Source organism: Tupaia chinensis, unplaced genomic scaffold (genome assembly GCF_000334495.1).
Source record: "Tupaia chinensis unplaced genomic scaffold, TupChi_1.0 Scaffold145093_1, whole genome shotgun sequence".
NCBI lineage: Eukaryota > Metazoa > Chordata > Mammalia > Scandentia > Tupaiidae > Tupaia > Tupaia belangeri.
This window is the reverse complement of record NW_006204954.1, coordinates 1,241,375-1,265,953: the sequence shown is the minus strand read 5'-3', so window position 1 is coordinate 1,265,953 and position 24,579 is coordinate 1,241,375. Positions and strand designations below refer to the sequence as shown.

General features: G+C 39.8%; 1 protein-coding gene across 3 annotated transcripts in view; it reads right to left on the bottom strand.

Moving 5' to 3' along the window:
• Positions 1-23,872, bottom strand: part of POC5 (POC5 centriolar protein) — a 42,369-nt gene extending 18,497 nt beyond the window's left edge. The window contains exons 1-7 of one of the 3 annotated variants that reach the window (XM_006167781.3): positions 23,740-23,872; positions 19,461-19,556; positions 13,350-13,488; positions 9,070-9,138; positions 6,923-7,125; positions 3,378-3,554; positions 892-996 (exon numbers count right to left, since the gene is read on the bottom strand). In XM_006167781.3, the coding sequence (XP_006167843.1) occupies positions 892-996; positions 3,378-3,554; positions 6,923-7,125; positions 9,070-9,138; positions 13,350-13,488; positions 19,461-19,544 (777 nt within the window). In that variant the 5' untranslated portion in view covers positions 19,545-19,556; positions 23,740-23,872. Of the gene's footprint in view, positions 1-891; positions 997-3,377; positions 3,555-6,922; positions 7,126-9,069; positions 9,139-13,349; positions 13,489-18,504; positions 18,624-19,460; positions 19,557-23,739 lie in introns of those variants that run through there. The other 2 variants (XM_027767983.1, XM_027767982.1) reach the window with 2 other exon arrangements.
• Between the last annotated feature and the right edge of the window lie 707 nt (positions 23,873-24,579).

Sequence of the window (24,579 nt, the reverse complement as noted above, 5' to 3'; positions counted from 1 at the left end):
GACAGGGAAAGGTAGAGCAACCCCCAATAGGGTGTGGTCACGCCACAATCCCCTCTCCTCCATTTTCCCATTCTCTCAGTATTTTGTGCCCAGCATGTTTTTTAAGCCTCTGGGGTTGGGATTTAAACTGCAGCTAGCCACATGGGATCTGGCTCCCTTAACCAATAAGCTACAAGACTGGCCTCCAACTTTTCCATTTTTGAGGCAATAACTTATTATCCTCTCTCAGTTCATTATTTACTTAGATATACTGATTTGGCTCTCAATTAAAATAAAAAATGTTCAATCTTAAATTATATACAGATTAAGGATAATTTTTTAAAAAGCTATACAGGTAATGACTTTCTTTGATTCTTACTCTAAGGCAAGTCTATATGACAAACACTTGTATTATTTTGTAATGCATAAATACAGAAATGCCTCTTTATAAAGAGGCTGTATTCAGGCATTTCAGAAGTAGAAATAATATACGAAGTATATGACATGTTTAAGATGATAAATTCTACCTCCACATAACCACATCTTAGGTCAAAATGTATCATAACTTCCCAGATGATCCCATATTAGAGGTACCTAGCAAGGCATGTGTAATTTAGATACAACCCTTAGAAACCTACAATGAAGCGGTACATTACTTATCATAATATATATTATAGATCAGTGAAGCAGTAAATGACTTGTCATAATATATATTATAGATCAATAGAACTATAGTTTTTTTCCAAACTATATCAAAATCAAATTTCTTTGCAATAAGAGCAACAATACGTCATACATTCATTTTGACTTATTAGAAAACAAATCTTTCTTTGATTTTCACAAGAGTTCTTATAAGCAACCCTCGTTTGAGTTCAGAAGTTTAAGATCTGTCCTTTTCTGTTTTACACTTACATCCTGTCTGGATTTGACATGGCCAATTCGCCAGTGGAAGAATGTTCTCATCAGTTCTATCCTTTCCTTTTGCTTGCCTATGGCATGAGACAAGCTAGAAATCACCTGTAAACAGCAATAAACCCAATTATTGTGATATTACAATGAAAGAAATTGGTAAAGTGACTTTCTCATCTATCAAAAAATGCTACTGAGAATATCTATGGATCATTACTATATTAATCTAGTTAACTTCAGAATTATTTTTAGTAAGACCAAAATCTTTCCCACATCAATACACTCAATGAATAAGGGCTGGCAACTGGTGTGATGGTTAAAGGCACTGGATTCCTACGTGAGTGACTGCTGTATGAGTCTCGGATTTGGCGGCTGGCCTTCTCACTTTCCCTTTCTTTCTATCTCTCTGTTTGGTCAAATTAAAAAGCAGTAATAATGATTGGAATTAAATAAATGATTCTTTGACAAAGATAAGTGAATAAAGGGGGGGAAAAAAGGAAAGAAACCTCTATTATATGTATAGCTTGATAATCGCCAAATAAAAAGTTTACATATATAAATAAATTGATATAATTACTGTTTAGTTCAGGAATTATTATACATTTATAACTTTTGCTACATACACAGGAAGTCTTCATTCACTAGACCAGAGGGTAGGAGCAAAGATTTAAATACCTTTCTGGTCCCTATCGTAACTTGAATATACAAGTTTCTTGATAACTGTTGATTCAATCCATTTATTATTTATTTAAACATTTGCTATTGGGCTTGTGCGCTCACTGAAGGGAGGGACGGGGGGTGGTAAGAGAGAAAGAATGTGAGAAAGCACCCCTGGAGTGGGATAACCATGCAGAAACCCCTTCTCTATTCTCCTCTTAGGTTTGTCGACACGCACACACGGGGGCTTGGCGCGTTTTTCAGGACACGGCGTCTAGAACTCAAACCGTGTAGTCAGCCATGTGGGATCCAGCTGTCTTAATCACCACACCACTGGCTAGCCTGGGGTTTCAAACAATTTATAAAAGCAAGTAATAATTATATTGTGATATGCTTCTTCAGTGATTATTCTTGTCCTTGAAACAATAAAATTAAAACTTAAATTATAAAAATATACTCTTATGAAGAGTATATATATCCCAAAATGGCCACATTTAAAAGATGAAGCAAGTAGGTGGTATGGTGGTTAAGGTATTGTACTTCCACAGGGCCGACTGGGGGCTGAGTCCCAGATTGGGTGGTCTGAAAATCATGCCAGGTACATGTGCATGCATACCCAAAATCCCAAGAGAAGAAAGGAGGAGACGGGACTGTGGCATGGCCATCCCCTGGGGGATGATTTCTCATTTTCTCTGCTGCCTCTCTGGTGAGTGCAGGCACCCTGTGGCAACAACAGCAACAAAAATAATGAAAGATATTTGGGCCAGCTGGTGGCATGATGGTTAAGGCAGCTATATGGCACTTGGTCAGTCTCAGACCCAGCAGCTTGAAAAACACGAGGAGCATGTGTGTATGTGCCCAAATCCTGAAAAAGAGTAAGAAATGGAGAAGATAATTTGGCATGACTGTATCGCATGGGGGAGTGCTTTCTCACTTTCCCTTTCTTATTTCTCTCAAGTGAGTGTACTTGCTCTCTGGCAAATAAATAAGTAAATAAACACAATGCTTAAGATGTCCTTTATAAGGATGGTTAAACATGTGCATAATGCTGGTTCTTTTTATTTATTTATTTCCATTTGTTATTGTTATTTTTTTTTCTTTATTTGATATGAGAGAGAGAGAGAGAGAGAAAGGGAAAGTGAGAAAGCAAGCCACCAGGTCCAGGACTTGAACCATGGTTGGCCATGTGGGAATCCAGTGCCCTTATCCACCACACCACCTGCTGGCCCCAGTGCTGGTTCTTAGATGGTGTCTGAGGGACAGATAGGAAGAAAACGCTACTGTACCTACAGTACAGTAAGATGCATTCTTAAAACATAAAGAATACCAAAGTCAATGGCAAAGATAAAATGACATTATATTGGCATATATTATATTTAAAAGGAAGAATAAATTTCATGCTGTGCATTTATTTTTCTGTTTCTTTCTTTTTTTTTTTTTTAAGAGAGGTTTTTTTTTTTTTTTTAATGCTATAGGGCATGTGCACTTGCCAGAAAGAAAGAGAGAGACAGAGACAGAAAGCAAAAAATCACCCCCCCACCTTGGGGAATGCCACATTGCAATCCCTTCTCCTTCATTCTCTTCTCAGGATCTTGGGCAGGCATGCACAAGCACCTGGTGTGAGTTTAAGCCACAGGGTCCGGGACTTGAACCGCGGTCGACTACATGGGAGTCCAGCGACATTAGCCATTATGCCAACTGCTGGTCCCATCTATCTGTTTTTGAAGTAATTTTCTCTTTGTATCTTACATAAGTGAAATAATCATTCTGGGAATATACTATCTAGCAAGACATTTGCTAAATCTCAGTTACAAAGGATTTTAAAAGGAGACCTCATCTTTTCTTCCAATAGAGATTTCATAGGCTTTATGTAGCTCCTTCAGCTCGTTGATCTGGCTACACAGTTGTTTTATATGTGCTGCATGTTTTTCTTTCTCTTTCTTCATTTCCATTCGGTGCCAGTCAATAAAATTAAGTTTCCATTTACTTAGTTCAGATATGATATTTGTCTGAAAAATAAATAGACCGACAATTAATTACTTTGCTCTTTAATACCACTTTTTTATTTTTGGGAGAGGCTTTTTGTTATAGGGTGCGTGCACTCGCCAGACAGACAGAGACAGAGAGACAGAAAGCGAGAAATCAACCCCCAGGGGGGATGGCCACAATCCCTTCTCCTCCATTCTCCCCTTGGGATCTTGGGCACGCATGCACACGCGCCCGGCGTGAGTTTAAGCCACCGGGTCCGGGACTCAAACCATGGTCAACTACGTGGGAGTCCAGCAACATAGCCATTACGCTAACTGCTGGTCCCTTTAATACCACTTTTTAAAATTATACTGAAATTGGGCTAGCAGGTGGCGGGGTGGTTAAGGGCACTGGACTCCCACATGGCTGACCATGGTTCAAGTTCCAGATCCGGCAGCTTGTTTTCTCACTCCTCATCCCTCCCCGACTCTGTCCCTCTTTGGTCAAACTAAAAAAAATAATAAATAAAGTAAAAAAAACCACTATACTGAAATTAAGACACATCTTTAAAAATCAGAATGAACAAACAGTGAACATAAGGGCTATTAAAAAAATTGGAATTCACTAACAAAGATATATGTAAGTTCAACAGTCACAGCTCTTTGTAGTTTACATTCATCACACTAAGAAAATAGACTTTTTCCTATTTTAAATGACTATGTATGAAAACTCATCATAAAAATAAAATTCAGGCCTCATTCACTAATTCTGTTTATTGAAGAACTTACACGTCTATATTAAAATGGATCAGGAAAATCAACATTTCTCTACTCATTCCTCCAGTTTTTAGTAATATTATTCTACTCTATCCCTACCCTTCCTTCCTATCTATCTATCCACTCATGCTAGGAGAAGGAGAGGGGAGGAAAATGGAAAGAGGGAATGCGGCACTGCAGAGTCCTTGTTCTGCATCCACCTCCTGCCTCTCAGCCATCAGGACCATAGACATACTTGTAGGTGCCCCGTGTGCACAAAGTGGCCTCAGGACACAAATCTGGGGTCCTGCCACATAGCCTCAGCATCACAGAGCACTGTGCTACCACTCTGCTACCATAGCTGGCCCTATTCTACTCTCTGCTTCTATGAAGTCTATCTTCTTTAGTTTCCATGTATGGTATTTCCAAGGGGGAGGACAGAAGAAACTCTGCTAAAAGACTCTTTCAGATTTTTCCCACAGTGAGAGGGAAAGTAAGAAATCACCCCCAGGGGGTTGACTACACCTCTCCTCCTTCTTCTCCTTGGATTTTGGGAGCTCATGCACAGATGTCCAGTGTGATTTTTTCAAGCCACCAGGTCCAGGACTTGAACAGTGATCAGCCACGTGGAGTCCACGTGGCTCCTGAAAGATTATTTATAGGGATCAGCAATTAGTGTAATGGCTATGTCACTGAACTCCCATGTAGCTGACTGTGGTTCAAGTCCCAGACCTGGTGGCTTAAACTCACACCGGGTGCATGCGCATGCGTGCCCAAGATCTCGAGAGGAGAATGAAGGAGAAGGGATTGCGGTGTGGCCATCCCCCCTGGGGGGGTGACTCTATCTCTCTGTCTCTGTTTTTCTGGCGAGCACACATGCCCTATAGCAAAAACCTCTCAAAAAAAAAAATGATTATTTATAGAATTTAAAGTATGAAATAACAGAGAAATACAAAGGTTGCAGAATTCATATGCCATAATTTCTTCATGTATATGAATACTCAACTTAGTTTTCTCAAATTACTATATATTTCAGGATAATGGTCACTTTCTCCATTAAAAAAATAGGGGACCAGCAGTTAACATAATGGCTATGTCGCTGGACTCCCATGTAGTCAACTGCAGTTCGCGTCCCGGACCCGGTGGCTTAAACTCAGGCTGGGCGCATGTGCGTGCGTGCCCAAGATCCCGAGAGGAGAATGATGGAGAAGGGACTGTGGCGTGGCCATCCCCCTGGGGGGTGATTTCTCACTTTCTGTCTCTCTGTGTCTCTCTGTTTGGTGAACGCACACGCCCTATAGCAAAAACCTCTTCAAAAAAAAAAAACAGTAAAAAACATACCCTTTTTGTAATACTTTGTTTTACTTAGAGATCACTCATATCACCAAAAGCCTTTTTTTTTTTTTTTTTTGCTATAGGGCATGTGTGCTTGCCAGAGAGAGACAGACAGTCAGATAAGAGGGAAACTGAGAAATTACCCTTCAGGAGGGATCCACACTGCAAGCCCTTCTCCTCCATTATCCTCTCAAGATTTTGGGCACATACACACACACACACACACACACACACACACACCCAGCATAGTTTTCAAGCCTCTGGGTCAGGCACTTGAACTGTAGAGATGGCCATGTGGGATCCAGAGCCTTAACTGCCATGTCACCTGCTGGCCCTAAAAGCCAATTTTTATAGATTTGTCAGTTATACCTTGTTGTTATTCTTAGAATGGCTATAAAATGAATGTACATTGCTAAAAGTGGATTTTTCATCTCACATAAAAGGGGACATTTTGATAGTAATAACTATCATAGTTATAACTATGATAAGGTAAATGTTTGATCTGTTTCAGTCACACACGAAGGCTGAGCCTTCTAAGATATCTGAGGAATTTGATGGAATATGTAAAGCTGATCAAGCAACTATTGAAAGCTTGCAAATAAAGTAGTTTTGGAACCAGTGGTGTGATAATCTTGACCCCCGTCTAGGACCCACTGAGTATGGTTCGGCAGTTTCACATGATCCCTAGGTGGTTGAGAAGCACAGATTTAAGGCACTGGACTGACTTTCTTAGGAAACTAAAGACTGTTTTTAAGAAATAGGGTCCATGGGGCTAGTAGGTGATATAATAGTTACATGGCTGGACTCTCAAGTAGCCGACTGTGGTTCGAGTCCTGGATCTGGCGGCTTAAAAAACTCATGTCAGGCATGTGTGCATGTGTGCCTAAAATCCCAAAAGAATGGAGAAGAGATTGCAGCATGGCCATCACACTCTGGGGGGAAGGGGGTGATTTCTCGCTTTCTGTCTCTCTAGCGAGCACGTGCACCCTATAGCAAAAATCTCTATTAGAAAAAAAAAAAATGGAGGCCAGCAGATGTCTTGAAATTCACGTGGCCACATGTGCATATATGCCCAAGATCTCAGGAGGAGAATGGAGGCAAAGGGATTGCTGTGTGGCCATCCTCCTAGAGGATGATTTCTCACTTTTCCTCTTATTGTCTCTTTCTCTCTCTCTCCAGTGAGTATACACGCCCTATGGCAAAACCTCCAAAAATAAATAAATAAATAAAAAGAAATAAAAGAAAAGAATAAATAATAGAATCAAGAGTAAAGCTATAGCACTGCATATTAAACAACTGTAATTGAACAGCTACTATACCTTAAGGCCTGAACTCCAAAGATCAAGTACATTTTCCATCTTCTGAAGGTTTTCATCAGAAACAAGGAAATCACTCACAACCATTTCATGGGCATCTACATGACTAGAATTAGAGCCTGGAGAGGAAGAGTCACGTAAAAGATGTGAACTGAAAAAATCCATGACTGGGTGAGGCTTCCTTGGTGATAATACTGGTGATGAGCCTAGAATAAAAGAAAAGTTGTAGCAGTCATGCAAAATTGAAAATTACTCCAATTGGTAGGGGGTTATATCAGAAGGACAGAAGAAGCCTGCTACCTATGCGGGGCTCAGAAATGATCTTTCAGGTGTATCTTAGTCTGGCTATTTTGAATTTCAGTATCATCACTGATTTGGAACTGAGTGGTGTGAGATGCTTCCTATATTCTCTCCACCCCCAACAAATGACCTCCATCCCAAATAAGAAAGCTTCACATAGCCACACCATCATTTCGACATTAACCACATGCTTTCTATATTCCTGTAAAAAACATGTTAGAATGACTAGCTCTGGTAACATATGCTACTGTAAGAAATAGGTTTTATCTCCATTTCACTGATAAGAAAACTGACATTCAGAGAAGGTTAAGTAATTGATAAAGACCAGATTGGTTGTACATAATATAGGTCATCATGTTTAACACTGGGATGGGTCTTAACAGTACTAAAATTCAACAATATTAATAAAACAAGGGTCAGTTTCACAGTGGTAAAATGCAATGCTCTGAAAGCTGACCTATAAGGGAAGGTTCTTGGTGTGAGGATGGAGACTCCTCTGAGCATGCCAGACATACGTCGGCCAATGATCGTGGCTGGTTCAGGCTGGGGTTGAATCAGTGTCAAGATCATATTGAAGTGCTATCTCTGTCCCTCAGTCATGGAAATAAATACATTTTTGGAAAAAAAAAAAAGACTAGTAATTTAATTTATTAGATAATCTGTTGCAAGGCACCCTGTTAGCCTTCAAGGCACAGGTGAGAAATTAATATACTTATATGTAGGTACACACATATATGTAGCTTTTATCTCATTGTCCATATACTGGCAGGTGGGGGAGACGTGAAAGAGAACTGGAGAACTAGTATCTAGCTCTGACAAGTACAAAACAGAAACGCTAACACTATATCACATATTTATGTTGCAATTACAGACTATCCACTATAATTTCTCATTTATCCCCCATTTTGTATGAGGGTCCTAATAAACATGGCTGAAGGGCTTTCTTCTCTTTCTTACTGGATAAATCATAGACAAATCTCCAGTGAGGGCACACATCCTATAGCAAAAATCTCTCTTTTTAAAAAAAAAAGCAAATATTTCAATAATTCTTTGCAAATGGGAAAATCATTCTCTTAATTATGTTTGACATAAAATAAGGTTTGGGCTAGTCACACTACAAATACTACCTTCAGGTTGTGAGGCACGTAAAGAACAAGGTGGACTGCTAAAGTATATCAAAGTCCACGAAAACCTGCTTTAATCGGATTTTACCCACTAAACGTACATATGTGCCAAAAAGTTTGCCACTAAGACTTTTACTTAAAAGAAAGGAAGCAAAGAAATGAAGACATTCCTTACATGGTGGCTTAAATGGTTTCCACACTAAGTAACACTGAATCACACAGTAAGAAAAGTATTATTACATTTTCATTATTTTAATTTTTCTATGTCAAGGGAAAAGTCTCAGTCTTTTCAGAAAGTGAGAAATCATCCCTCGTCTCCCACCAGGGGCGATGGCCACACTGCAATCTCTTTTCTTCCATTCTCCTCTCAGGATTTTGGGCACGCACTCATATGAACCCAGTGTGAGTTTCAAGCCTCTGGGTCTGGGCCTCAAACTGTAGTTGGCCATGTGGGAGTCCAACAATGTAACCATTATGCCATCCACTGGTCCCTAACTTAGCAGTTTTAAGAAAAGATGCCACATATTATAGTGCGTTAACCTGTGTTAAATGTACTATTTTAGAATCCTATGAAATTATTTTACATATTGTTGTATAAAATAAACAGCAACAATAACATTTTAAAATCCTGTCAGTTAGTAACATATTGAAATTATTCCTCTTACTTCAGATAAGATCCATCAAATCACAAACTGTTGTATATAAAACAAACTAAGGAAGTCATACCATCTGTCTTTGAATAACTTGAAATGTTTATATCACATCCTTTTCCAATTTCCAACCCAGCATTATTTCCTGCCAAAAAAGAAAAACTCTTTAATTAAACTGAACAACTCTTAAGTAAAATGCCAAATAACACATACCTAATTTAAGAAGATAGCAGTACATAAGTAAGATTTTAGAATAATTAATATATAACATGTTGTGAATATAGAAACACTAAGACAAGAGAAAAAACAGGCCAGCAGGTGGCATGGTGGTTAAGGTGCTGGACTCCCACATGGTCAACTGCCGTTTGAGTCCCAGACCTGGTGATTTGCTTTCTCACTTTCCCTTTCTCTTGTTTTCTGTCCATCTCTGGTGAAATTAAATAATAATAACAACAATAACAACAATAATAATAAATGAATAAAGGTAAATAAATAATTCTTTCTAAAAAAAGAAGAAAAAATATGATACTGTTAATAGAAGACTTACTGTATTGATGAGAAAGCTCAAGCTCACCCACCAAATATGGGTGAAAGATATATCAGGATACTAATGCATTCAATTTGCACTAAAAGAACAAGTGGGCAAAAGGCGTCACAATTTAGAAAAAGATTTGCTGTCTTATGACACTGGGTATCTCCAGGGCCTTTTGCTTTTCACTGTGTTTAAGCTAAAGTGCACTGGTTCCTTCAATACAAGAACTTCCTTGATTCCACTTCAGGAACCTTTAGTCAGTAGAAGGGAAAAAAGGAAACCAGGAAAAATCTCATATTAATAGTTGAGTTAGAGTTGGATCCCACAGAGCCAATAGCTGTTCAAATTGTAGCACTGCAGCCTTGAAAACCATGCCAGGCATGTGTGTATAAGCCCCAAATCCAGACATGAAGAAGAGATGGAGGAGGAGGAATTGTGGTGTGACCATATCCCATTGTGGAGTGCTTTCTCCCTCTGTCACTTTCTTCAGCGAGCACATGTGTATTCTGGCAACTAAAAAAAGAGAATAACTCTGTTAGAGGCTTATATATACTCTGCCAACTTTGACACACCCTACTTACACCAAGCAATGGTATTACCAAGAAAGAAAAGAATGTGTGATAAATTTATATAATCCATTCTAACAAAGTTTACTTACGAATTAAGAAATCTAAAGAATATCTAAATTTACTATATGTTGTAGGTTTATTCTTTTTAGGGAACACAGAAAACAAATAAATAAATACAGGTGGAGCACTCATAATCTGAAAATCCAAAATCTCAAAATCTTCTAAAACCTGGAACTGAGTGCTAACATGATGATGCAAGTGGAAAATGCCACACCTGACCTCACTATACACAAACTTGGTTTCATGCACAAAATTATTGTTCTTTTAAAGAATTATTTTATTTAACTTTATTTATTTTAATTTGACCAGAAAGGGACAGAGAAAGAGTGAGGGTGAGAGAGCTAGATAGAGAGAGAAGGAAAGTAAGCCGTCAGGTCTGGGAGTTGAACCGCAGCCAGCCATGTGGTAGTCCAGTGCTTAACACCACCTGCAAACCCCCATGCACTAAATTATTAAAAATACTGTCTAACATTACCATCATACTATGTGTATAAGGTGTATATGAAACATGACTGAATTTTGTATTTAGTTGTAGGCCCCATGCCCCAGATAACTATCTCATTATGTACAGGCAAGTATTCCAAAATTTAAAAAAACCCGAAATTCAAAACATTTCTGGTCCCAAGCATATTGGATGAGGGATACTCAATCTATAATATTCTATGGGAAAGAAGAGCACTGGTATTAAATCCCAGAAGGCTACTGTGAAATGTTGGAGACGTGGGGCAAGGAAAGGACCTCTGTGTATGTCACTGGGAACAACAGTACAACAGTACTGTTGACACAGAAAGAAAACAGGCTTATAATTCCCTTATGAGTAGAAGGGTATGGGATTACAATGCTGATTTGTTACTTAAGTTTATAAGATACTATACAGCACTTTGAGTCTACACAGTAGGAAGTGCATGTTGAGGCACTTGGTGCAATCAAAACAAGATCAAGATCACTGATGCAGAATGAATGAATCCAAAGTTCGTATTTCTTGAAAGTGAATAAAATTTGGATAGAAAATTTATGTTAAAATAAATATATTTTTGGGACCAGCAGTTAGCGCAATGGCTATGTTGCTGGACTCCCATGTAGTTGACCGCAGTTCAAGTCCCGGACCTGGTGGCTTAAAACTCATGCCAGGCGTGTGTGAGTGCATACCCAAGATCCCGAGAGGAGAATAGAGGAGAGGGGATTGCGGCGTGGCCATCCCCCCTGGTGGGGGTGGTGATTTCTTGCTTTCTGCCTCTCTGTTTCTATCTGTCTGGCGAGTGCACGCACCCTATAGCAAAAACCTCTCAAATAGATAAATAAATAAATATGTATTTTTTAAGGTTTTGGGTCCATGGTCCAAGTAAGCTGTGCCACGGGCCTCCATGGAGAGGGATCCTTGTAGTTATGCAGATAGTGTAGTAACTGTTATCAGGAGTGTTTCAGGAAGGCTTTCTGTGTCCTCTGAAGAACATATAAGTGACCTGTTTTGAGATCTTGCACTTTACTGAATAAGAAGGTTTATCCTCCTTTCCCCACCTTTCACCCATCTACCAACACACACTCTGGTTTGTGTTGTATTCAGCCTTTCAACACTGTTGCTGACACAGTCCACAGTGGGTTCACCTTTGTGGTGATGATCCATATAGCCCTCCAGGCCCATATAAAGACCTCTGACAAAGCACTGGCATGTGGTGCATATAGTAACTTAAGTGACTCTGAAGGCTACATGTGGACCACCTTTAATTTGGGAGTTGGATATTCAGTTTTCGTGATGACCCTGCAAAAGTGATTGGACCAAGTACTGAGATGCAATATATTCTACTAAGAGACAGGCAGTTGCTACAGTGTTGCTTTAACAAGAGCCAAATGAAATAAAAATTCAGCTGTCATGTAAGAGTATTATGGTTTGGACAATGTTTTATTCTGCAAAGGTTCATGATTTGGGATATGGTCTTAGTAGGTGGTCTCCTAAAAGTTCCTGTGTTGGGACATGGTTATAGTTTTTATTTCTTTTAAAGAGTTATTATATTTGGGACCAGCAGTTAGCATAATGGCTATGTCACTGGACTCCCACGTAGTCGACTGTGGTTTGAGTCCTGGACCCGGTGGCTTAAACTCATGCTGGGCGCGTGTGTGTGTGTGCCCAAGATCCTGAGAGGAGAATGGAGGAGAACGGATTGCAGCATGGCCATCCCCCCTGGGAGGGGTGATTTCTCACTTTCTATCTCTCTGTCTCTCTCTGTCTGTCTGGCGAGTGCACGCGCCCTATAGCAAAAACGTCTCCAAAAAAAAAAAAACTTAAAAAAAAAAGAGTTATTATATTAAATTTTATTTCTTCTTATTATTTAACTTGACCAGAGAGATATAGGGACAGTGAGAAAGCAAGTCACCAGGTTCAGGACCAGAACCATGGTCAGTCGTGTGGGAGTTCAGCGACCCCAACCACCACGCCTCCTGCTGGCCCCTAGACGGTTATAGTTTTAAAGATGTTAAGCAAAAACATAATGCCTTCATGGTGTCCCCTGGTGGGGCCTCTGGATGTGATAGAGTCATTAGGGCAGGGCCCCCATGACTGAATTCTTGTGCGTATATAAAGAGATGAAATGAGGTAGGAGAGGACACATGGATATAGACCAGTTTGTTCTGCTCAATGTTCTGCCTTCTGCCCTTCTGCCCTTGCACTTTGCAGCAACCAGAATCATGAGTCAATAAACCTCTATTTAAATAACCCAGGTCCAGGTATTTCTATTAGCAAGGAAGTCACTGACTAAGACAAAAAGCCTGGGATAACATATTAACATGTAAAAAGTGGGGCCAGCAGTTGGTGTAATGGCTATGTCGCTGGACTCTCATGTAGTAGATCATGGTTCGAGTCCTGAACCTGGTGGTTAAACTCACACTGGGCATGTGTGTGTGTGTGTGCCTAAGATCCTGAGAGGAGAATGGAGAAGAAGGGATTGCGGCGTGGCCATCCCCCCTAGAAGGTGATGTCTCGCTTTCTGTCTGCCTCTCTCTTTCTGGTGAGCGTACACGCCCTATGGCAAAAACTTTTCTAAAAAAAAAAATGTAAAAAGTTCCCCAGATGATACTGTTGCACACCAGTGACTGAGAAGATTCACTGATCTGGAAAGACATTTCACAATCAAAAGTGAGTATCATTAATAAGTTCAACAGTAGCTTAAATTAAGAGGTATCTTAAAATATATAAATAACCTTGATTATGAAGATTATCACTTTTAGTAGGAACTCTAACATCTGGCACCACTTCTCTCTTGGGATGAGATGACTGTGAAGCACTGGATTCAATATTTGGAGTCACTATAGCGTAACGAAGCAATTCTTCATACTCTTCCTATGAGAAATCAATAATCAATGGTGTATTATAGCAGTTATAGTGTTATTATATAAAAAATGAATGGGTTTTTGTTGTTTTAAATTTTGCCAGAAGATGCATGCGCTCGTAGGGGGGTAAGGGAGGGAGGTGGGGAGAGAGAGAGAACCCCTTATGGGGCGTGATCATTCCATAATCCCTTTTCTTTCATCTCTCCCTCTTTTTGGGATTTTGGGCACCCATGCACACACCCCGGTGTTTTCCTCAAGCCGCAGGTCTAAGACTCCAATTGTAAGGTGGGCTAATGCAGGATCCAGCCACCTTAAACACCACCACAGGCTGACCCTTTTTTTTTTTTTGATGTTTCTGAGAAATTTAATTACCATAATAGAATCACATGCTTAACACAGTAGTTTTATCACTTATCCCAAGCTTATGTCCTTTGAGTGACTATGGGACTTTTACATTTATGATTAAAAGTTTAAGAAGTTATAGATTCTATTGGTGACTCAACTATGAATCAAACACTTTTATTTTTGAGGGAGATTTTTGCCATAGGGCCCGTGTGCACTCGACAGAGAGACAGAGACACGGAGACAGAGACACAGAAAGTGAGAAATCATCCCCACGGTGGGAGCGCATGCACCCTATAGCAAAAACCTCTCAAAAAAAAAAAAAAAAAGAAAAATAAGAGGATTTTACATAATGGTTATCACTGAGGCAGAGGTTCTTACCAGTAAAAAATTTAGAATATTATAACACAGCATTTAAGTTTCATGTTGACAAATTATAATTCTTTAAATATATTTAAATACTCTTAAAATTTTAAACTGTACTTCCTGAACCATATCAGTTTTCCAGCTATAAAGCAAAAGAAGGGCAAGCCTTGTGGCCTAGTGGTTAAGGAAGCCAGACCACATAAAGCCAACTGCACTTCAAATCCCAGTCCTGACAGCTTGAAAAACATATCAGGTACATGTGTGTGTATATGCCCCAAATTATGACAGGATGAAGGGGAGGAAAATGGATTACAGTGCGAACATGCCCTACCTGGAATGCTTTCTCCCTCTCCCTCTCTCTCTGTCACACTGGTGAATGCAAAGCCTCTGGTAACTTTTAAAAAAAGAGCAAAAAAAACCCAAAAAACCTCAAGTAGTTTGATAAATTTAGGCCATACACAAGATATTTACTGCAGTCTATAAACCTGAATGCATCAGGGACCAGACAGTAGCATGTAAAACATGGTATTCTGACAATTCAAATCCAGAGACCTTTCTGAGTATGCCAAGTACATGTGTGCCCATAATCTAGGGCTAAAAAACGCTGGGGTTGGATCATGGCATCAAGACCTTGTTGGAAGTGACGACTTTCTTGTTCAAGGAAGAAATAAATGAAAAGCAAAACCAAACAAAAACAAAACCCCTCAAACTCTGAATGTATGGTGGTTCTAAATAATAACTAAAATTTCAAGTGCATTAACTTCCTAACATAGAGACTGCTAACAGCCCAGCAGTATTGTTTTCCCTTTATTCTTTAAGTTATCAAGTACCAAGGCTGACCTGGGAGAATGGCCACTCAGCCACATTTCCTAGCCTCTCTACAGCTAGGCGTGGCTAAGAGATCTGGTCTATGGGATTTGAATGGAATGTTTTGTACTTCAAGTGAAGTACTTAAAAACCAAGATACTTGCTTCCTATTCCACTCTTCCTATGGGCAGAGGTGGCAGGAGCCAGTGTCTGACACTGAAAACATAGTTAATATTTTGGGCATGGCATAGCAAAGAGAGACTGGGTCCTCAGATGATTTCAAAACTACCAATCAGCTTAGACTTAAGCCATTCTTTATTTTATTCCTGTAAAGCGGCCAAAACAATATCCTATTCTACTTCCCAAACAGCCATAGTAAATTTTGATTTTGGCTAAGAATATGTAAAAGTGTGGTTTATAATGCTTGTTATAAACTAAATGCTTGTGTCACTCCAAAATTCATATGCTGAAGTTCTAACACCCAGTGTGGCTGTCTTTGGAGACAGAGCTTCTAAGTTAATTAAGGTTAAATAAGTTCACAGGCTGAGATTTCAATCTGATAGGATTAATTTCCTTATGAGAAGAAACACCAGAGAACGTACTCTCTTTTCCTCCATGACCACACACTGCACTGAGGAAAAGTCATGTGAAGACATTGTGAGAGGGCAGCTGGCTGTAAACCAAGAAGAGAACCCTCACCAGAAAATAACCCTGTTAGACTTTGATTTGGGAGCACCAGCATCGAAAACTGTTAGAAAACAAATTGCTATTATTTAAGTGTCTGAGTCACTAGTATTTTTGCTATGACAGTCTGAGCAGACTAATATGATGGCTATTTTATATGCTGAGGTCAATAAACTTTTTTTCTCGCTCTTTTTGGTAGCAATCACAACTAGATTTAGCCAAATTAGCTCTGCTCTAAGTTAGCTTCTTACCACCTCCAGCCTGTTGGAAGGGAGGGGAAAGTAGAAGTCAGTGGCTTTAATTTGTAACTTCCCTAGTCTGACTTCTGCTCTGGATCAGAAATGTAAACAAGAAAATGAGGATACACTGACTTTATTGAAACAAATATTAGAATTAAAAAAAAAAAAGTGAACAAGAAAATCCAAACATATATTTTAGAGTTCCTACAACAATCATTGTACCTTAAGGAGGAGCTAACTAGAGATATATCCATAGTATTCAATGATCACATATTTTCTAAATTAATTTAAGAAAAAAATTAAAAACTAGTTATTTAAATGACTTTAAACATTATTTATTTTGTTCCTTCTTCTTCTTCTTTTTTTTTTTTTTTAAAGTTTGCTATTGGACATATATGCTTACCAGAGAGAGGAGAGAAAGTGAGAAAGCAAGTGAGATCTGGTACTCAAACTTCAGTCAGCTATGAGGGAATCTAGCATCTGAAAACAACACACCACCTGCTGGCCCCCTGAAATGACTTTCTAAAGTTTCATATATGTAGTTACAGGCCAAATGAGTTATTTTTTTAGTGGATCAAAATAAACTATAATGCCTTTCTTAATTTTTAAAGATAATCTGTCTAACGATAAACAAGAATAATACTAGGATAACAACCAAAATTTATAATTCCCACCCATCTCCAATAGCTGGATTGGTATGACCCTAAAACACAACTCAATCCATACTTTAACCATTTGAGTCAGGGCAACGTGGCTGACAGTCTGAAGCTGCACTTAGAGGAAGCTCTCAGTATGTAAACACCATGGATGCTGCCAATTCTTCAGCATTTACCACCTTCTTGTTTATGAAGCATTCTCATAACTAAGACAGTAGTAACAAATCCCTTAGGAGGAATATTGATTTATGAGGGGCTTTTGTATTAACTGTTTAGATTTACATATTTACCACATATGTAAAAGTGTATATTTTATTTTAAGTTCATATTTAGTATTTATATTTTAAGATCATTTTTGGTATTTATATTTATTGGTATTTACATTTTAAATGTTTTTTTAAAAGAATTATTTTATTTTATTTTATTTATTTATTTTAATTTGACGAGAGAGAGAGAGCGAGAGAGCAAGTAAGCCACCAGGTTTGGGACTCGAACTGCAGTCTGCCATGTGGGAGTCCAGCACCCATAACCACCACATCACCTGCTGGCCCCTATTTTAAAATGTTTCTAAAAGCAGATAGTACTAAAAATGATCATACTATTATCTAGTGTATCTATATAGAATATGGGCAGGCTTTCAGTTTTAGTCCAAAAATGAGTAGGGTTGTAAGTTAAGGTTACTAATAAATAGTCTCCCTGTTGGACTGACATTGTAAGCAGTGAGAAAGGAAATAAGACAAATAAGGCATTTAAAATTATTCAGACCTTAAGAGAAATGTAGTTGTAAGACTTCAACCATGCATGCTGACCATTTGGGAGTCAAAAGATTTTGATTCCTGCATTTTGTGCTGTGGCATGAAAGACTGTAGTCAAGGAAACAGCCTTGAAGCAATCCATAGACAATAAAACTTATGTGTTAAGTAATGTGAATCAAATTACTGGTTCCCTGAGAAGCAATTTCTAACTTTTCTCTCTACAGTCTTTCCTTTATTCCCTGTCCTTATAAAAGAATACCTAAAATTCTGCCATTTTGGAGAACAGGCTTCTGAAGTCTTGCTCCCAGGCAGCTATCCACAAGCTTAGTCATGAATAAAACCTTTTTTTTTTTTTTCACTTGCTTGACAAGCTTGATTCAGCCTTCTTTATTTCAGCTTGACAGCAGGTAATCTATTACACAAAATGATTTCTGGCAGGTCTAGAGGGTTATTCTTCCTACCTTTCTTAAAATCTACTCTAGAGGGAACCAGCAGTTAGCGTAATGGCTATGTTGCTGGACTCCCACGTATTCGACCGTGGTTCGCATCCCGGACCCGGTGGCTTAGAACTCATGCCGGGCGCATGTGCATGCGTGCCCAAGATCCCAAGAGGCGAATGGAGGAGAAGGGATTGCGGCGTGACCGTCCCCTCTGGGAGGGGGATTTCTCAATTTCTGTCTCTATGTCTCTCTCTGTCTGTCTGGTGAGCACATGTGCCCTATAGTGAAAACCTCTCAAAAAAAAAAAAATCTACTCTAGAGATTTATTCTTTTTGATTTAAACCTTTGTCTCTTGACAAAAATGATCATTTAAACCCTAAAAAGTATTTATATTTTAGCATATATTAGTTCTTTCTTGAAGGAAGTTTGGATACAGCTGAGACAAAGGGTGCAGGAAAGAACTGTCGCCTAGGACAACAGTACTACATGGGAAAGATATGATGAAAATGAAAGGCCAATGTGAAATATCTATGTCACAGAGACTACTTTTATCCTAGTAAATATTCATATATTTTTTTCAACCCCTTCCCAGTCTCTAAATCCATAATTTCAATCAAAAGAACATATCTGCTTTATAAAATATTTCCTAAAGCTTTCCTTGCACAGTGTCAATAACAATTTAACACAATGCTCAGTTTTCCTCCTTAGGTGATATAATTACAAAACCTAGGACATACCATGCCAGTATTCGCTCATTTAAAATCAACTCTAAAAATCGGAACCACTATTTTTATGATAAAGCATTTAGAAATGAAAGAACTTAAAACATTTCATGTAAACACCACATCTGTAGTCAGTTTATCTACATTATCTGTCACTGTCCAGGTCCTGGGCAGCAGATTGTGCTGGATGTTATGGCAACAGGGACTGGAACTTCAGTGAGTAGAACACAAGGGAGTCTTGGACTCTAGAATCGCGGATGGTTTGATATTGTATTAATCTGTATTAAAAGTGAAAGTGACAGGACCAGTAGATGATGTAATGGTTACATCACTGGCCTCCCATGTAGTCGACTGAGTTAGAGTCCCAGACCTGTTGGCTTAAACCTCACACCAGACATATGTATGTGCGCATGCCCAAAATCCTGAGAGGAAAATGGAGGAGAAGGAATTGCACTGTGGCCATCCCCACAGAGGGTGATTTCTCACTTTCTCTCTCTCTCTCTGTGGCGAGTACATGCACCCTATAGCAATAATCTCCCTTAAATAAGAAAAAAAAGTGAAAGTGGCATTCAATGAGATTTAGCTAAAATGAGAAAATTTCAAGAAAAAAAGTTCCTTAAAATCTTCAGCTTCTAGGGACCAGCAATTAGTGTAATGGCTATTTTGCTAAACTCCCATGTAACCGACTGCGGTTTGAGTCACAGACCCAGCAGCTTAAACTCACGCCGGGTGCATGTACGTGCGTGCCCAAGATCCCGAGAGGAGAATGGAGGAGAAGGGATTGTGGCATGGCCATCCCTACTGGGGGGTGATTTCTCGCTTTCTGTCTCTCTCTGTCTGTCTGGTGAGTGCACGCGCCCGATAGCAAACACCTCTTAAAAAAAAAAAGAAAAAAAAATATTCCTAGCTTTCCTTTCACATTATCACTTGTTTAAAAATAAGTCACGACAAATTTAGACATTTCTTCTTACCTGAAGATCTGAAGAGACAGAACTCCCTCGATTAGAATCATTTTGCAGAACTGGAAGTGAGTATTTCTCTTCATCTGATGACATTCTCCACAAAAACTATAAAACAGTAGAATCTAAGTTAGTCTCTTGTAGCAAATGATCTTCTTCACAAGGTATGTTTAAAATCATTCATTCAGGATACTGAGTATTTATAGACAAAAATCACATGACAAGAAAAATATAGTTGTAGACTTAATCCCAACATAATGAGTTTATAATACAGTAAAGGAAAAAAAAAATACAGTCCAGGAGATAAGACAAAGACATGAAAAGGTTAAATAATAGTGGTGGCTCTTCAGAAAAATCCCCAGTGGGCCTGGATGATAACAGATAGTGATCACTGTTTCTGAAAGGGTATGACAATCTGGTTACAGTGCAGTGCCCCGTAGGATACTGAACCAAGGGGGAAAATTTTTTCTACAAATTCTCTTCTTAGGAAATTTACCTTTTGAACTACTATTTCAAGAAAAGCAAGCTTATACAGAACAACAGACTTACATACACACATAGTGCTGGTAAAATTCATTTTACAAGTTGTAATGATATACACTGATTGAATGTATGTATGCAAAAAAGTGATTATACAGCCAGTAAAGCCTATGGGCTATCTAGTCCTTTAATGGATCTCTTAAATATTTGAATTTATGGACCCCTGAAATGATTTTAGGATTTGCTGGTTTTCTTAGACAAAAAACAAAAACAAAAACAAAAAATAAAAACAACAACCCAAAAAACAGAAACAATAATTGCTTCTTTAACAACATATTTTTTAGGTGACTGAAGAAATGTCATAAAAAATTTATTATAGACATGGGACCAGCAGCTGGTGTAATGGCTATGTTGCTGGACTCCCAACTGCGGTTTGCGTCCTGGACCCGGTGGCTCAAACTCACACCAGGCGCATGTGCATGCATGCTCAAGATCTCGAGAGGAGAATGGAGGAGAAGGGATCTGTGGTGTGGCCATCCCCCCGGGGGGTGATTTCTCGCTTTCTGTCTCTGTTTCTTTCTGTCTTTCTGGCAAGTGGATGCGCCCTATTAGCAAAACCTCTCCCCCCCCAAAAAAAAAATTATTACAGACTTCAAAATCCCAGTGTTTAAATATTAAACAATTATCCAATAGAAAAATTTAAAAAAATGCATAGAAAGACTGTTCAAAGCCTTAACCAAAATTAAAATGTAAATAACTAAAAGCACTTTTAGTAACAAGTAAAAAACAAATAGTGACTATTCAAACACTATTTATGTGTAGGACATTGGGGAGGAATATAAAATAAAGTCCTTGCCTTGAAAGACTTTACAAGTCTGTACAGAGGCCAGACATGCATATAATATAAATGAGTGACTGATGAAAAAGGGTTATTAGAATTTAAAATAACAGAGGCACAAAGTAGGGAGGGAGACAGAGCTACTTTTCATGCAGTGGGATTGCACAGGTATAAAGAAAAAGGAAAGAAGGCAAACAAGTTTTTATAGAAAAGATGACCCAGCTGTGGAGAGCTGAGATGAGCAGACTTCATCCTGAATAATGGACAAGAGGGGTGAGGCAGTAGAGTAGCCTCAGCAAAGACACAGAGGCATGGTCACACATGCCAAGAACAGAAAACAGTTGGGGAAGGCTGAAGCAAAGGATACAAGGCAAGGCTTGGGTAACAATGAAATGAAAAAGTAAAGAGCAGCCAGATAATAGAAGATCAGAATTATTTTAAAAAGTTGTATCTTTAGGGCTGGCACCATAACCCACCCAGTTAAGGGAGCTAGATCCCAAATTGCCAACCATGGTTTGAATCTCAACCCCATAGTTTGAAAAGCATGCTGTGCATGTGTGCCCCAAATCCTAACAGGATGAAGAAATGGAGAAGAAATTATGGCATGACCATGCCCCATTAGGGAGTGCTTTCTCTCTCTCCCTCTGGCAAGTACCTGCCCTCTGGCATTAAAAAAAAAAAAAAAAAAAAAAAAAAAGAAAAAGAAAAAAGATGGGCCAGCCAAGTGGCATGGTGGTTAAGGTAGCTGGATCCTATATGGCCAACTGCATGGTTCAAGTCCTAGACCCAGTGGCTTAAAAAACATGCCAGGCACATGTATATGTGTGCCTAAAATTGTGTGAGGCAAATGGAGGAGAAGGGACTGAGGTGTGGTCATCCTCCCTGGGGAGGGTGTTTTCTCACTCTCTCTCTCGCTCTCAGGTGAGCACACATGTCCTAAAGGAAACTTTAAAAATTAAATAAAATAAAAAAAATTGAGTCTTTATTCTAGACTAGTTATTAAAATATTTTAAATAAGCAGTAACATAATCAGGCTTTCTACAAAAGAACACTCTGTGACTCTGAGGAGATAGATTGTTCTACTGCAAAGAGACCAAGAACTGACCGCTGTAGTCCAGAAGATATATGTCCCTTCTAGTAGGAGGTAAATGGGGACCTGAATCTAGGGGCAGCAATGGGAAGAGGATAAAGGATATGACTGTGAAACAGTTGTGTTATGGTCATGGAAACAAGAGATCATGATCTAGGGTTTAAGAGGGGAAATTGTTGATGGTTTCCAGGTTTCTGAATTGGGTAACCAGATTTTTTTTTTAAAGAGAGATTTTTGGGACCAGCAGATGGTATAATGGTTACATCACTGGACTCCCACCTAGTCAATCGTGGTTTGAGTCCCAGATCTGGTGGCTTAAAAAACTCACGATGGGTGCATGTGCATGCGTGCCCAAAATCCCGAGACGGGAGTGGAGGAGAAGGGATTGTGGTGTGGCAAACCTGAAATTCATATACCCAATAATGTGTACTACTTTCAGTGTGCATTTTTCTAGGAAAAAGATCTTTAAGCTTTCAAAATGTTTCAGAGGAGACCAAAACCCAATGAAAGTGAGAAGAGAAGTAAAACCAGAACTGCTAATACTTAAAGTGGAAGAGAAGGAACGTCCACAAAGATTAAGGAGGAAGTCAGAACAGTAGAATTAGGAGAGGGGAATGATGTCAAAGAAAGGTAGTTTCAATTACAGTGGGTAACTGAAGCAGAAAGGGCAGATACAGGGAAAAGTGGAATTTTAGAATGGAAATATAGGTTGGAGCTAGATTGTAATTTCCATGTTATTCAAGGAGTGTCACTGGGTATAGACATGGTATGTAAACGAAATCTCAGCATGACAGCTTACAGTTAAGCCAATTAGGAAGGATAAAATAAGTACATATATCAGTAGCAAAAATGGCAGCGTGACTTCAAATTCACCACTGTGGAAATCTAGTCCATTTTTCTTTTCATTCACTTCTTCCTTTAGGATGTTTGCACATCCGCAGGTAAAAAGAGTGGGGAGTGAGAAGCTGGGATGTGATTAAAAAAACAAATTAGCTGATAAGTACATTCAAACCTCAAAAACTGTTACTAAATGTGAACACTGCAGACACCAAATAACTATCACACTTTTGGAAAATATGCCCCTTTCCACCTGCCCTGCTTTCTGTTTACAAGGTATGATGGCTTATTTGAAATCTTACTACAGTACCATTATCCTTACTGTTTCTAGGTTCAGAAAAGAAAAAGGAAACTTTGCTTTTCATGGGTACAAATGTACAGCAGTCTGCAATATTTGCAGTATTCTCTAACCTACCTTATCAGAAACAAGATGAAGTTTTGGGTGCTTCTCTGATGCAAAGAACTCAAATAACGTCTTGGTAATTATCTGGCTGACGGGGATGGGGGATTTTCGGAATCCCAAGAAGCAGAGGAAGGGTGAATTAACATGCAAACTGGCAGCAGGGGGATTGTCCCCTGAGCCCTTCACTGGTCCAGCTCCATGCAAGGAAAGGAGCATGCCAGCCTTTCCTTATGGCAGGGACTAGAAGCAGAGGCAAAAGAGCTGCGAGTAAGCAAAGAGCTAGAGGCTTCTCCCATCACCTTCCTACCCAGCCGCCTTTTCCTCAAAATCTTACTTAAAAACAATAAAGCTTTACACAAGGCGATTCCCACCGCCACTCGGTTTTCAACGACCAGAACCTTCGATGACAGTAACTGCAATGATTGAGCACCGCACACTCCTGCCCTCTCTTCTCAAACTCCACGCACACGAGAAGAGGTCTCCACCCTTCTGCCCAGAACCGCTGAAGCCCCTGGATCAAGGAAGGAAGCCCCCAGGACCGTCATGGACAAGCCCGGGAGCGGAAACCCAGGCCGAGAAATTTAAATCCCACTCCGTTTTCTCAGCCAGGAACGCGGGGCCTGCGGGAGGCGCCGCTACCCACCGTAGAGGCTCGCAACCGAATCCCGACTCCTCACTCCCTGCCTTCTCGCAGTGTCGATCCTGAAATCTCGGCTAGCACAGCGGCTACCTTAGCAGCAGCCTGACAGTTTCAAACTGGAGGCAGAAATTAAGGACAGCCCCGCGCATTGGTCCCCAGTTTCAGCAATCTGCCTTCTGATTGGTCTGAGAGAGGGGGCGGGGCTCTGGCCGCAGGAGAGAGAAGCCGGAATTAGCTTACTTAGGAGAGCCCCGCCCCCTGGCTTGTCTAGCTCGGAGCGGGCGGGGTCTAGAGAGTCCCACCCGAGGTTGTGGAGTGGGTACCGCGCACGCTCAATTCGTTCTGTGACTGCAGACTACGGCGCGGCTCTGGGACCAGACTTGAAACGCCGCTTAGCCAGGCTGCCCGCTGTAGGCTTCCAAGACTCCTGAGGCCCAGGCGTGGGTCCTCGTGCTTCAGTCCACGTGGGACTCATGCACATTCACAGGTCCCTTGCAAGAGAATCACTTGAAGGTGTTTTTAAGATGCCCTACACCCCTTTTTTTTAAAAAAAAATTACCACAGAGCGTGAGTAGCTAGCTGAGAGAGAGAGAGCGCGTGCGCCAGGAGAGAAAGGGAAACCAGCCACTAATGGGGGAATGGCCTCGGGGCAACCCCTTCTCTTCCATTTCGCCATTCTATCAGGATTTCTGGAACTCATGTCACAATTCTTTCTCCTCCATTCTCTTTTCCGGATTTTGGGCATGTACGCACATACACCTGGCGTGAGTGTTTTTAAAGCTGCTGGATCTGGGCCTTTAACCGCATTTGACTACGTGAGTCAAACAACATAACCATTACACC